The sequence below is a fragment of the Bradysia coprophila genome, unplaced genomic scaffold (genome assembly GCF_014529535.1).
Source record: "Bradysia coprophila strain Holo2 unplaced genomic scaffold, BU_Bcop_v1 contig_297, whole genome shotgun sequence".
NCBI classification, from domain to species: domain Eukaryota; kingdom Metazoa; phylum Arthropoda; class Insecta; order Diptera; family Sciaridae; genus Bradysia; species Bradysia coprophila.
Window position 1 is genome coordinate 2413653 of NW_023503555.1, and position 14972 is coordinate 2428624.

The 14972-nt window shown below is 34.3% G+C and overlaps 2 protein-coding genes across 3 annotated transcripts in view; one reads left to right on the plus strand and one right to left on the minus strand.

Moving 5' to 3' along the window:
• LOC119078847 (diphthine methyltransferase) overlaps window positions 1–14972 on the minus strand; it is a 59935-nt gene that overhangs the window by 21411 nt on the left and 23552 nt on the right. The window lies entirely within an intron of this gene.
• Window positions 3015–4963, plus strand: LOC119078846. Of its 2 annotated transcripts, XM_037186553.1 has the most exons (3): window positions 3015–3240; window positions 3314–3354; window positions 3863–4963. In XM_037186553.1, the coding sequence occupies exons 1-3, from the start codon at window positions 3224–3226 to the stop codon at window positions 4912–4914; spliced, it is 1110 nt and encodes a 369-aa protein (XP_037042448.1). In that variant the 5' UTR covers window positions 3015–3223; the 3' UTR covers window positions 4915–4963. The 2 variants fall into 2 exon arrangements, with proteins under 2 accessions (XP_037042448.1, XP_037042450.1); XM_037186555.1 differs by having other exon boundaries at window positions 3015–3354.

Genomic DNA, 14972 nt, shown 5'->3' on the forward strand with positions numbered 1-14972 from the left:
TGAACACATCAGCGACATCTGACAATGTTTAGCCAAAGTTTTGCTCACACCATTCACATATTATATATTCGTAAGCTTCAGCACGAAACTGTTTTATGAATGAAAAAGCTCACAATGCCATAATCGTCCAGTTATTTATAATTGTAGTTTGCTATAAACATCAAGGTTAATGCTCCGATGGATGGTACAGAATGTGTGTATATGTTACGTTAACACACCAATAAAGTTGATTTTAATGTTTGTTTATATAAAAATCACAACTTTTTGAATGGATTTGGCTGTTTCATACGAAGCGTGGATTAATTGGAATTTGTTTTTAATTGCGTGAATGAAAATAAATATAAACCGACCGATAATTTGAATCCATTTATAATTACAAAGTAGACGCTTGCCAAGGCATTAATTTCCTTTGTTTTCAATTAAGTTCTTAAGATGTTTATATCAGTAGAATGTTTACTAATTTATCTAATCTCTGATGGAAGAGGTAACAAAAATGTTGTCCCCTTTTTTTTGTATAGTCATACTTTTCCTCGGATTAAAAATTCGATAAAATATTTCGAAGACGACTCGCTTGCGCTCACGTTTCATCAAAACATATTTTTTCCATTATTAATATTAAAAATATTTCCTTATCGCTTTCCATGATAACAACGATACCATTTAATACACGAGTATAATTCAATTTATCAGTTTTTAATTGCACCCGTTCGTATGGGGCTATGGTATTTGTTTGGGAACATCAGGATAAGTTTGGGAATGGTTTGATTGGTGTTAAAACGAACTTAGTGATGACATGAGTCGTTTCGGTTCAACTGGCTGCAATTTGCAAATTCACAAATCACAAGGTTAATTTTTTGACCTAGAATCGTGTTTACTAATGGCTAACAAAGTTGATTATATGAGCGTTATCAAACCAAATACTTTGAATAAATATTTAGATGATTTAACGCTGCTAGGTCACAAAGCTATATAAATAAATCAATCCTTGTATGCAGGGCTTATTTTGAAAAGAAAATGAAACATCCGAAAACATAGAAACATGTGGCGAAGCTAAGCATTCTCAGTTGGCTTGTTAGCTGTTATCGACACAGGGCCTATTTTCAGGATTTTTTCTGAAAATTACAATAATTTTTAAGAGTTTCAGGAATTTAAAAAAATTTCGGGAATTTTTAGCTTCTGAAATTATTTGAAAATTATTGAATTTCACATCGATAAGAATTTACACGAACTTCGAGATTTTTCACGAATTTCGAAAATTTTCAAGGATCAATTTAACGAAAGTATGTCCTGATCGTTAAAGACCATAAAATAAGAGCAAAAGCTCTCAACAAAAGAAGTAGTAGATTCAGTTGCCATTTAGAGACGAGCGTGGTCTACTTGTCATTTATGAAATGTCAAAATTTTGTACAGTTTTATAGAGCTTTCAGGAGAATCGCTACAATTTTCACGATTTCTCATGCACGGAATTTTGAAAACCGTCACATTTTCTGTTTTGTGGTTTACTGTCTTTTTTTTGTGAACTTTGCACGCATTTTTATATGGAGAAATCCAAGAGTCAGGTAAAACACAGATCAGAAAATATGTCAGTTTTCAGAATTCCGTGCGTGTAATTATATAAGATCTAAAATCCAATCTAGTACAAACATTACGGTACGTTAGCATGTATGGTAACGTCAACATCACATGTGGAATGAGTAACGGGAACTTATGGTTCTTATAATTTCACAAATGTTTACTCCTAAATCTACAGAAATTTACAGATTTTTTTTTTGAATTTTATAGCAATTAGTTGCTATTTAATGAGCGTTAAATATATGCCATTTTAGCACTGCAAACAGAGAATAGTTGCAAAGCTTGTAAAATAAATGTGATGGAAGATTTTCAAGGTGGTTAGAGGACGAAACGTTATTCGTTTCATAACTTAGCTTACGCCAACGCTAAATTAATATTTGATAAATTAGTGAAATAGCGAATGAAACCAGATCCAAACAATTGTTATCCACGCAAGATGAAAAGTCCAATTTTTTCTCTTAAAACTGGTCAAACGAAAATGTAAGTAATTTCAATGACGACCTTAGACAACATGACAGAACAAATTTCTTGATTCAAAAAACCATATGTAAAAGCCTCAACATCCAAGACATTTAATTGCTCTAGTAGAAATAAAATCTTCTAACTGAGAACATCTGTAAACACAACAAACAATTGACCATATTTACGTAAGACGTTGTATGAGTCAGCAGTGTGGCGTTTATACATTCAAGCAATTTTTTTTTAAGTAATTATACCACCTGTTCGATTTCATATGATTTTAATTGATCAAATTGAAAGTGAGAGTACTTTTTGCAATGATATATTCTGTGTTATAACTTTGGGCTCTGACGTAGGTATATAAAAACTGGAATACAGTTTAAGTAATTGTCGGTTTGACGTCACTACACACGGCAATTATTATGAATTTGTTTTTCTTAAAAAAAAAGTCTGAATAAATAATAATGTTGAATTGCAAATTCAAAAAAAAATGACCTTGATACATTTTTGCTTATCGTTTTTATCGTCCGACCGTTGTGATCAGTCTACGACATTCTTTTCCTTTCTTTGCATAAAAAAAAATGAATGCAACCCGTCACAAGAGATATAGTTACACACAGTTCGGATAAACACTTAATTGCGTAAATAAATAAACTGCGAAGTCACATAAATTTGCAGTTCGAAAACTTTGAAAGTACAAATTTAGTAAGCGTGACATCAAGGGAAAGATTTTGAAAATGTAAAATAACATTGAACGACGATAAGATTACGGTCGGTGAAATTATATAACAGAAACAAATTGCAGCATACCGTCTTGAAGAGTTTTACGATTTTTGTGAAAGATTTTTTAATTTCTTTCAGACACTCAATGGATTATTAATTGTTGAATAATTGAAACATCATCAATGGCTTGTTTTATGGGTTTTTGAGGCAAAGGGAATCTCTAAGTAAGAAACCTTTTTTTTTTCGTCCAAAGCTACAATTTCAAAATAACCGCGAAAATATTCGTAGTCAAACATTAATTCATAGATGTCGTTGGAAAAGCAGTAAATGACATTTTAAGCAGACAGATGTGTGGCGGACAGATGATTGTAAACACCATACACAGTGAGACATAAATTTAACATTTTTTAGTAGTTTTAACCAAGTTTTGTGGAATTTATGCCTGAAATGGTTGCTTCAAGTTCAGTCAATGGATTTCTTTAATTTGTGAGAAATAGCGACATAGTTTAGAATAGTTCAAATGGTTGTGTTTACTGTGTTGGGATTTAATTTATTCGAAAAAAAGTTTCCATCATACCCGGTGTTGGTTTGAAATGAGAGGTGAGCCGATGTAAAATCTATAGATTATTTGGCTAATGATCTTGCTTCACTTCAAATGAGCACGACAAACCAACAGCTTAAATCTGTTAATCTGTTATCGACAACAAGGACAAAAAAGGCTTTTTAGATGACGTCACCGTATATGTAGAATAATTTATGTCAAAACAAATGAAGTAGAAGATTTTCTTAAATCTACTTAAATCAAATCAAGTAATAGATTCGATAACTTCAATACTAATGGCATGCTGGTCGTCTGCGGAAGATTGAAACTTAATTTTAAGATGAAAACATTTTTAATTTAACTCGAGAATGTTCATGAGTTTCGCGAATTTTCAAGAATCAATTTCACGAAAATAGACACTACTAATTCACGTACTAACTAGTTTACCATGCCCGAATTCATCCCACCCCATCATCCGATTACAACTGTCTCTATAAAATGCACGTTAGCCATAAATTGTTTGTTATACCAACACTAATATTGGAACAAATTTCTTATATTCCACAGGTAACGTCAGCTCGGCGGAACCCGCCGCCGAATCTCAACAAAGCAAAATGTCGGAACCTGATATTGAAACCGGTCTGCTCACCATTATCATAACAACTTCTCCGACACCTTCGGCACCATCAACAGAACTTGTATCGTCAGTGATTGACTCTTTACCGTCATCATTGCATAAATTAAACCTAATCATCAGTTTTGATGGTTTCACCATTTCGAGTGACAGTCGCGGAAGACTGAAAAAAGGTCAAATACCACAGTCCATGGCAGAAACGTATCCACCGTACATAGAAAATGTCAAATCACTTTTCAATACCGTTGTGACGCCAGAACGTTTTGATGATTCAACGAATGCCTTCATCTCAGAAGCTCATAATGCGTCCGGTCTACATGAAGGGCACATTACATTTATAAGACACAAATATCGTCAGGGTTTCGGATTTAGCGTTAAAGTAGCCCTAGATTATTGTAGGACACCTCATGTACTGGTGATGCAACATGATTGGAAATTCGTCACACCGACACCACCACTTCACGATCTTCTGAACATAATGATAACAGAGGACGAAGTGAACTACATTACGTTCATAGCTCGGCTAACTGTCGGTTATAAGAAGTCGACAGGGAAATATCATAATCGTCAGACAGCAGTATTTGAAGCGAGTCTACAACTCCGTTCCAATCGGCCGCATCCTAACGAACTATTAGCCTGTCTACATTTCTTCGACCGTCCACACCTTTGTACCGTCTCACTTTATCGGAAAATATTCTCATTAAACGTAGTCCGACAAGGGGGTTTTATCGAAGACACTCTGGGCTGTCAATATCTATCCACAATCGTATCTGCACCGTCGAACGAAGAAAGTGTGCTGAAATGGTTGACATTTGGTTGTTGGATATATTATCCAGGAGATGGTACGGAAGTGGCGATTCGTCATTTGAGTGGTCGGACGAATCTGACAAAAGCGGAGCAGGAAGCGAGAATTAGAAATTTGATACGCGAAAACAGATTGCGAAAATTAAACGAAGGTCATTGTGGTGGTAGTGACGAAGCGTGAATTGGTTAAATAAAGAGTACTGAAATGAAGTCGAGAATGGAGTTTCATTAAACTATTTACAAAAGTTTTAAAACTAGAACAGAGATATGACGACCGGAAATAGGCCGCTCGAAGTAATGACTTAAATACGCTATAGACTAGAGCTGTCTTTGAAGTTTTGAGACTGCAATTTTTACTCGAGGTAAATCGATGACAGTGATTTAATATGAATGAACGACATGTCCCGAGCGGACAGGATATTTCATAGAGTATTGGTTGGACTATCTATTTCTGTTAATACCTAATCGCCTGTGAAGTTTTTCGTCACTTCAGAGAACTCAACTGATACTTCCAATGCGAATACGTAGACCAGGTAAGGGTTACAATGCCATTAGTCAAAGCAGAATCAGTGTTGAAGGAAGAAAGTAATAACACTTTTACATATAGCAAGTACGAAAAGTCATTTGGGTAAGCTATCTATATGCAGTCGGAGTACCCTGCCAAGGTAGATATACTTTTCGTAAACAAACTTCATCGCCTTTGATTGGTACGCTATACTATTTTCGTTCAGATACCATCTGTTTACTTTGCTCTCGAAAATGTTTACTTTTTTAATTTTACAAACGAGAAAGAGGAAGAAGATAGATTAACCAACGGACGGGTGTTCTGTGTAATCTCTATCTTTGTTAATTGGCAAACTGCTTGATTAAAGTGATCCGAAATTAGAGGCCAAGATAAGAGGTTGAAAGTTGTTAGGCGTATATCTAAATAAGATTTTTACAAAGGACCCTTGGATCCATCGGATCTTGCAAAAATTCTTTTGTGCTGAAAGTCACACAGATTGTTGGGAATATAAATGAGCCTCCAAACAATCCTACCACCAACCTGGATTTTTTTAAGCTCTAAGGACTCTACCAGTTCAGGACGTCATTCATTCGAGAAGTCGGACTCCATCGGATCAAGAAACACACAAAACTATTTAGCTCTTCTTCTCCGAGAAGTGTTGCAATGTACCATCTGATGTATCCACGCTAAGACCTACTACAATGCATTGGTTGATAGCCGAGAAGAGTGTAAGTGGTTTGCATGATGAATGGGAACAGAAGTGAAGGATTGCCAGATCTGTGTTTCATGTCATGCCATCACAACCTAACAAATCCTACAAATCTAATAGCTATTAGCTTGATCTTTACTGCACTACTGTCACTTTACTTTAATTCGACCAACACAACAAACACTCAAATGTATGAGAGAAGTCGATACTGCCCTGTCAATCTACAATTTAGCTTTTTTTTTAAATTACATGAACGCTAATAACGTATTCATTTCAATTAAAAAATCATCCATAATACATTATGATATTAATCCTTCGCTACTCTACATGTTCATAAAAATAACTCTTAAAAAGCGTAGCTGGTATATACACACACTCGCTCAGGTATATCAAATATTCATATTCATACCGTCAATATTAACTTAAGTCTTGCTTCTATTTACTTCAAATAATTCTATTTTCGCTACAGCTAGGTTAAAGGCTAAAATAGAAATTGAAAGTGTAATTGAAATTGTCACTTTTATCAACTTATCTCATTCCGTGATGTGTGCGAATTATTAACTACAGTCTATACAATGAAACATTGGTCTACATTCATTCTAAAAGTATTAAAATGTTATGACATTTACTGTGCTCAGCTCATATGCAATTCTAAAGAGCGGCAGTTCTTTTTCATTCCTAATGTTACGTAGAAGAATTTGTATTTATGTTACACTTTAACCTCGTCTGGATGTAAACAAATTTACTCTCGTTTTTCGATAAAAAACGGAATTCTGATAAGATATTCAAAACACAATTTCTGAGTCAGTCTCTTCAAACGGGAATAGTGTCACGTATGGTATAGTGTTGGCTCTTGTTAGCACTTAGCAATTACAATACAGAATGTGATGTATAAATCGACAGTAATTCGTAATCCGAAATTGACTAAATCGTAATAATGAACGATGTTATATGGCCATAAGTGTAATTACTCTTTCCGAATCAATAATTTAATTTCGTTGATGAGCCATTAAATCAAAGTACTTTATCGATTTTTTAGATCAGCTAAAGTGACATACCGACTGAATTAAATTTAACTCATTTGATTTATGAATTGAAAAGAAATTGACGTGTCAAACCGAACCTCGTGATGTGAGTAAGGCAATAATTACACACACTGGGTATTAACCGTTCCATATCAATGGCAATAAATAAACGACTTAATTCTACATCGATTTTTAATGCTAATTTGATTAAATTCAATTTGCGACACGTGATTGTTTTTGGTGGAAAGATTTCATCTGCCAAAAAATTTCGTTTCTTTTTTTACTTAATGGCATTTAACTTTTATGAACCGTGAATTGCAACTTTTGTATTGGATGTGTGTATACCACACTGTTGCGAGTATAAGTACTGTGTACTATGAGTGAGTACTAAGTCTGTAAATGCTCTTTGCATATTGGTATATGAAAATAAATTTGTTGTTTGCATCAGTTGTCTTGAAAGCAAACCAAATGTATGGCAAACAATTCCCTGCATGAAACCTATTTTTTGAATTGTAGCACATTGCACCTTGATATAACATCGACTTAACGTGAGCCAAAACGTTCTTGACCGACTTTAGTGCATCAGGTATATTATCCATGTTAAATGTTGTTTTATTTGCAAGATTCTTTCAGAAACGGTTAGTTATACAGGTTAAAACTAATGAATTCAGATGAAACCACTTCGATCAAAAGAAGTAGTAGATTCATCAATTGCTGTATGGCATCGAAATATAATATATTGCAGTTAGGAGCACAGACTATTTTTGGGATAACATTTTCTGAAATTTTCATGAATTTTCCAACATGTTACTGGATTTCGTCATATTTAGATTTTCCTTAGCTAAAAAAAGAAATCGGAAAATTTGGGGAAATGCAGGAAAAGTTCCGGAAAAATGTTTTCACAAAAATCATTAGACGTGATTCTTAATGGCGAGTTCCATGAACTTCCCCGTGTCCCATGATGCAGGAAATTCCGTTTTAAAATAGACCGAAATCTTTAGAACTTTTCGAAATAGAGTACCGAATTCAGGCAAATCCACAGAAAAATCTGATAGATTTCGAGCTATTAAATTTTCGTAACCGAGGGGAAAGGTCATGGATTGTTTCATAATAGTCACGAGTAGCAAAGAAACAGCAAGTCAATTTTATTGACACTTTTGATATGAAATCTTATTATAACAACTGGGTAAAACAATAATTTTTAATCGAATTGGCAAAAGACGTTCCTCGCAACTCTTAAGAATACCTAAGACACGGAAAAACACATTTCTCTTGAGGCGGTAACTATGTCAAATAGCAGGAAATTGTTAAAGCTCATAATAGGAAAAGTATCCGTGAAAGCTGGATGCAAACGGTGCTAATGCACCGGTAAGCGATATGTGTTTAAGCGTTGTCGTAATAGAACTTATTTTATGGTCTACGTTCCAAAGTGCTTTCTATCAGATCATCCCTTTAATTTGACAATTTAAGGAAAGGTTTTCGAACATACGAACACTTATAAGCAGCTGGGTATCATCAAATTAATCTTTCAAAAGGAAAATCTTGTATAATAAATCGCATTATCCCATTTCTAAGCTGAAAAGCATAATCAAGAGATGCAATAAAACTTCAATAAAACTTCGACTACCGAAAACCTTGGATAGCTTAATTCATTTAAAAATTATTCTTCTTTTTGGGTAATGTAATTACAAGCGAAATAATTTGTCTCTGTCGACTTGAGGTTTACACTACCATCAGACTTCCTTCATTGATCTTTGATGCATATGAATTTTTTTCTTTTTTTTCTATTGAATACGCTAACGTTTCAAAAGTTTACATTTGTCGAATCATTTCTGCAATGCATAATTTCGTCCTGATAAATTCTTGACTGGGAGGATTCGATACCGTCGCATAAATGCAATGAATTATTTATTCCAAGAAGCACTCAGTAACAGTGTTACGGTGTCATTGTCTGATATATCAATTTCGTATTAGACACGTCTGGTTTTTAATATGGATCCACTTTTCTTTTTTATAGCTTTGGAAGTATGAAAAGAAATGAAATGTTGGCGTTTTTGGCTGTTTTGCATTTTATGCATGGACCATTTTTCGGAAAACTTTTCATCAATTTTCCCTCTTTTTCTCGAACTGTCCAAATTTTCACAAAACTATGGTTTTGGGAAAATTGAGAAAAGAAACATTTGGAAAAATGCAAGAAATTTTGGGGGAAAAAAATTCACAAAAATAGTCTCTGACTTTATGTGAAGCCATAAAACTCCCACTCAACTCAAGGTAATAACTGCTGATAATTGCTGCTTCATCATGAGATTTCCATTGTGGTAAAAAATTTTAGGCTTGGACTATTGAATGAAATATGGAAATAATTTGAACGACCTAAAGCTCGGAGATTATTCTCTGAAGCGTAGCGTTCTTTTTATGATTATTCGTTTGAAGTTATTACAGTGTCTAATTCACGAGTCCTCCAATAAATCGACATATAAAAGAAATGATGGTTTTGCGGTACATCGATCCCATTTTTCCACCGGTTTTATTTTACCCAGTAAACACTCAACTCGGATGCAATTGGCAGTGAAATGTGTATCTGTTAACATCAAAGCTATTTACTGCAAACGATAAACTCGCCTCAAAATTTGGTTCGGGTCCCCGCGATTGGTGGGTTGGGTATACCGGAAAATAACTACTTGATTGGCATGATTTTCGAATATTTTTTTTACCATCGCTCATTCCGTACGAAAAACCAATTTATTTTTATGGTTTTGTTATAAGCCGAAAATATGGCATTGAATTACTGCGTTCATTATATTTTTGTATGATTGGTCATGAATCGACTTCTGAATTTAATTTTTCGATGCTAACCATTGGTCGGAGTTTTCTGCAAGGAATTCGTTTTATTGCGGTCTTTTGTTGTATCAATAGTTCTCAGACCGTTTTTTTTTTGTTTCTCTAAAATAACAGTAAAACACTTAGTTTGTTGACCTTTCTTTAAAGGTATGTTCCGGTGTAGATGTATTGAAAAGCATTGAAGGTGACTTATCGAATTAGCTTGTGTTTTTTCATCTGTTTTTTGATTATCGTCATTATAAATAAATGTATCGCATCATTGTCTTCGTTAGTTTGATGAAAAGAAGAAAAAAAATTATATTTTCGAGAAGTTTGTATTATTGTTTCACTCTCAAAATAATAAGAAAAATAATAATAGCTAAGCTGTCGCTTAAAACGTGACGCGTAGGTGTTGTTACGTTTGTTCAGGTTGTTTTACGGAAAATGTGTTAATTAAAATTGGTACAGACGTTTGCCGACGTTTTTTTCATTTATTTTGTTACACTAAACACTCCAATAAATTTTTGGTGGTGGAGCTGACAAGATATACGACTCAAACAACACGAGTTCGAAAGGACGTTTCAAAGGTTGCCTTCCGACTTCTCAGTCTTGTTGGTTCATAGCCTGACTGTATACACGGAGAGCAAAAGTGTCAAACGTGTCACTAGCCGTAAATAGGTCTGACATAAGGGGATATTCACAAATGACGTCACGCTACTTTAAGAAATGTTGGACCACCTCATCACCCAAAAAAGTGTCAAAATTGACCGACATTTGTCAGAACCGACACATTTTTTTGAACACTCGTCCCCCATAATGCCATATCCCTTACGACTGATCTTCCAATAGACGGGTTTTGCATATAGTCAATAAAAAGACTATGGTTTAGAGTCTATGCCATACTGTCACACTAAATTGATCCCTAAATGTTCGTTCTTAAGTTTCATATTTGACCAGTAATGTACACCTCAGGAGAGGAACCAAAGCTGTAAAAATTAAGGTATGGGTGCCACTGCCACATGAAATATAAAAGTTGAAAGTAGATTGATGTGTAAGGGGCTTTCATGCCTTTAAGGTCAATTGTGTTTTACATTTTATTGTTCATTTGGCACGCTGCCAATGGCAAAACGTCTTTTTTTTTAAATCACTTAGTTTTCGTTAGGACTTAATCTCACTAATAGCTAATTCCTTCGATAGGCCTCTTGGCTCTGAGCATAAACATTTTTCTTGCAAAGCATTGATGTCAACCCGTGGACATATGAGTAACTACTATGCCACGTGAGCTCTTGATAAGTGATTTCTTTTGTTAAGTGTGAAGTGCTGTCGTAAGTACCATACTCATCCAAACAATTGTTTACGATTCTGTTTTGCTCACTCTGTTTAGGCCACAACAAAAATTGCCAGTTCTAAATGCAAAAGGACGAAAAACCGAAAATTCCCTCATTACAGTCCCATCGCATGTAAAATATACCGTCTACGATATACAAATTAAAGTCTGAATTTTCAAGGTATGAAAAAGTTCAATTTCCCTCATTTCAAGAGCGAAAATAACTACTTCCGTTCTCCGGTATCCAAAACGAATTTTATCAAACAGAACGATTCACCTCAAAGGTAAACGTTTCCAAGCGACTGGATTTCTGTATTTTTACATCACAAAATTTGAAAAGCTCAGTGGTGAGGGATATTAGAAATGGATTTTGGGAAAACACAAACAATGAATCACGCCAACGTATACCATTCGATACCATTCTAAGCTTTGATGTGAAACGAAAACAGACTCGTTCAAGAACACAATATTTACAAAGGAAAATTTATTTATAATAAATAGATTAGCAACAATGTAACTAGTAAACAACAATAAACAACTTTCATGGAGAATTGCTTAGCTCATCATTGAAATATTTCGATCGAACTAGGAAAAGGATTCAGGTCACAATATAGATTTGTGTCTTCAAAGGCGAATTCTTTTCACTCGAGAACATAAAGACATTTCCCTTTAATTCAGGAAAAGAGGTTACGTGCAACACGCTCTTTTACGAGTAAATCCAGCCATCATATTGCCCGATTTATGTGCTGTCTTGGATCGATTTCCTTGTAATGAGAAAATGGAAAATAGACTGCCGAACATTCTGACCTTCGATAGAAAATCAAATAAATAGAAACATTCCGTACACATGCAACCATCCAAAAACTTTAACATTAACCGATTACAGGTGTTACAAGTATCCAAACTTGTTCGTTACGTAAGTGCCTAATATAGTGGCAATAATAGAAAATTTTGGAATAAATTTCTAATGAAGAAAATGCACTGTAGTCTCACACAAGACGAGTGAAAAGAATCTGAATTTTTTCGGCATTGAAATGGAATTATTCCAAAATTATTATAGACAAAACTGAATAAACAATTATCATAGCTATAATAAGCCTTGACCGTCTATTTAACCGCAATTTAAAATATCAAATAATTCAGTCAAAAAATTTGCATAATAGAATTGAACATCAATATATGGACACTGTGTATCTGTTTGATGAATGAGATATGAAATAAAAACAACATTTAGTATATAATGTCTGCGATGACGTGTACACACACCACTGACTGACTGGGTGGGTGAATAAAATGAACAAAGTATTTTTTTTTGTAACAAAAGAATGTTCCAGTCGATACGAGAGGTATCAAGAAATCGATTAAAAATATGGTTTTTTTAAGTGGGTGAACGACCGTCAAAACAATTTGCAAGCCTGTGGACTGCGGAATTTACATTGCATGTAAGAGACTTTTTTTCGTATTTGACTTTAAAGTTCAATATCAAGACCATTAAGACTTAACCAGTTGGAAGTGTTTTTAATATTATTCGACGAGACGTTGATTTTTAACTCGCAATGCAACTTATAAAGACCAGGAAATTCGGTTGAAGATGTACGTGACGAAAAAAGAGTATAATAAGGAAGGGTTTAAAAATGAGTGATCAGAAATGCAGAAAATCGGTAGTCTCATTGGCACACCTGTTACATTGGCACGTAACTAAAGTTTTGTTGGTTTGGTCGATCATTTTTTATTGAATTCAATTTTGTACTTGCTGAAGCTCAGCTCAGCACAATTTTAGGGGCATAAGGTTCGGAACGGGTTCGATTTGACATGTTCTTGACCTGTTATTTGGTTATTTCAATTTCGGCTTTGACTTGAAAGTGAAATGGTTCGGCCCGAATCGGTTTTGAACTTAAATTTTCAATTTTGGGGTCAACCCGAACCCGTCCAGAAATATAGCGTTACCCGGCCTGATCTAACCTGAAAATTCAAATCGGGTTCAGGTTGACAAGTTTCAGTTCGAGTCTGAAGTTAAAAATTCAAAGTTCAGGTCAGATTCAGGTCGACTGAGTAAACGTTAATACACCAACTCTTCGAATCCATAAAATTTATCGAACTTAAAAATTAAAATGTTTTATATTCGAACCGTCCTCAATTTATCCTTCCTTTGTTTACAAAAATGATGTAGCTCACTGACCATACAATTTTGCGAATAATAATTTTTATCGTCATTTTAATGTGCATTTTCTTAAGTAGTAGTGTCGTCAATCGAATTATCACATTTTGAAAGTAAATTGGCCATCAAACCGAAAAAATATCACGAAAATCATTTTAAATAAAAGTTGCGAATCGTTGAACTGTTTAGCATGTTACGCACGAGTTTGCATATATAACTTTATCGTGTACAGCATTATGTATAAATGTTTGCTTGCCGTTTATAAATTGAATTGAACCGAGAAAGGAGTGAATAGCATGTCAAGTAACAACTATAATTCAATGAATGATTCAACCTTAACTTGAACCACTTACTTATCGATATATGAAAAAAACGAACGCTTCTTTTCTTGGTCATGTAAATAATTATTTACAAAAATTCACTTGTTTTTCATCGACCAAATATTAATATTACTAGTCGTTATAGTGTCGTTACAATGATAAAACAGTAGCTCACTGAGTAATTGTTTTTTTTAGCATAATGTATACGCTGTACAATGTACATACCTCAACAGCAATAAATTATGATTGTTTTCAAAGTTAGATTTTATCAGCAGAAAAAAATGTCTGTTCTATGAATGTAATTTCTTCAAGGAAGCATACTTTTGGTCAGAACATTTTTTTCAAATGAATGTAAGGTTAAGGACGTTCTTTTAATAGAGCTTGAGAGTCACAGTTTTTTTTAAACCACTTGTAACTTGAATTTTATTTTAATTGTTCTCTGCAATGTCAAGGCAACAATTGACAAAAATATTAACAAACCCGATTATTAGAAGAAGCTCTTTTTTTACCCACAATGCAAGGTGAAGCTCTTTGGAGCTTTTCTATGTGGGACAAATAATGAAACAAGTGTAATATAATTGGTCTCGTTTCCGACTTAAATCAATGAATTTCACACTAGAATCACCATTTCCATTATTTGCTCGATTTAACGAAGCCGAGTGCGTCGAGCGTAATATTGATCGAGTAAAAATTAATAAGAAAAAATTGTAAAAAATTTGTCAAAAAAAATATTTTCTGAAGAATTGACTCTGACACTCTGGCAACGCACGCAAACGAATATATGTATTTGGAAACCTAATGGATTATTTGGGTCTACTGAAAGTATCTTTCCATGTGTGCGGTGTGATAAACCTTATTTTCTCCACTCGAAAGGTCATGAGAAAATGACGTTTTGTTGACGTTTTGTCTGATGCCAGATCGGACAAGAAAATGTCTATTTCTCCCCTCTTGTTTTGACAGTGGAAAAAAAAATTACCCGAACTGTCACCTTTTCGTAACAAATTGGTATTTTTGCTGCGTTCAGCTGCGTAAATAAACCTCGAATTATGAAAAACGAAGAAAATACGAAAATTCTAGATCTAGATTCTCGATACTAGATTAATTCTCGGCCCTCGCTCCGCTCTGGCGCAAACCCTCGCCCTTTTTTGTTTTATCTTCTTCCTCTTTCATTTTTTCTTTATAAAAACGTTGTATGCAACTCTATGAGTGCGCACGCTTTTTCACACTCGGCCTGCACGTCTAAATATATTTCATTGGGGACAAACTGCAATGTAATGGTCAACTTTCGCATACGGAAGCAATAATAGCATTTATCTGTCTAGAACGATAATCTCGAGCTTATCCCTCTAGGGAGTTTTTGTTTATCTCGATATAT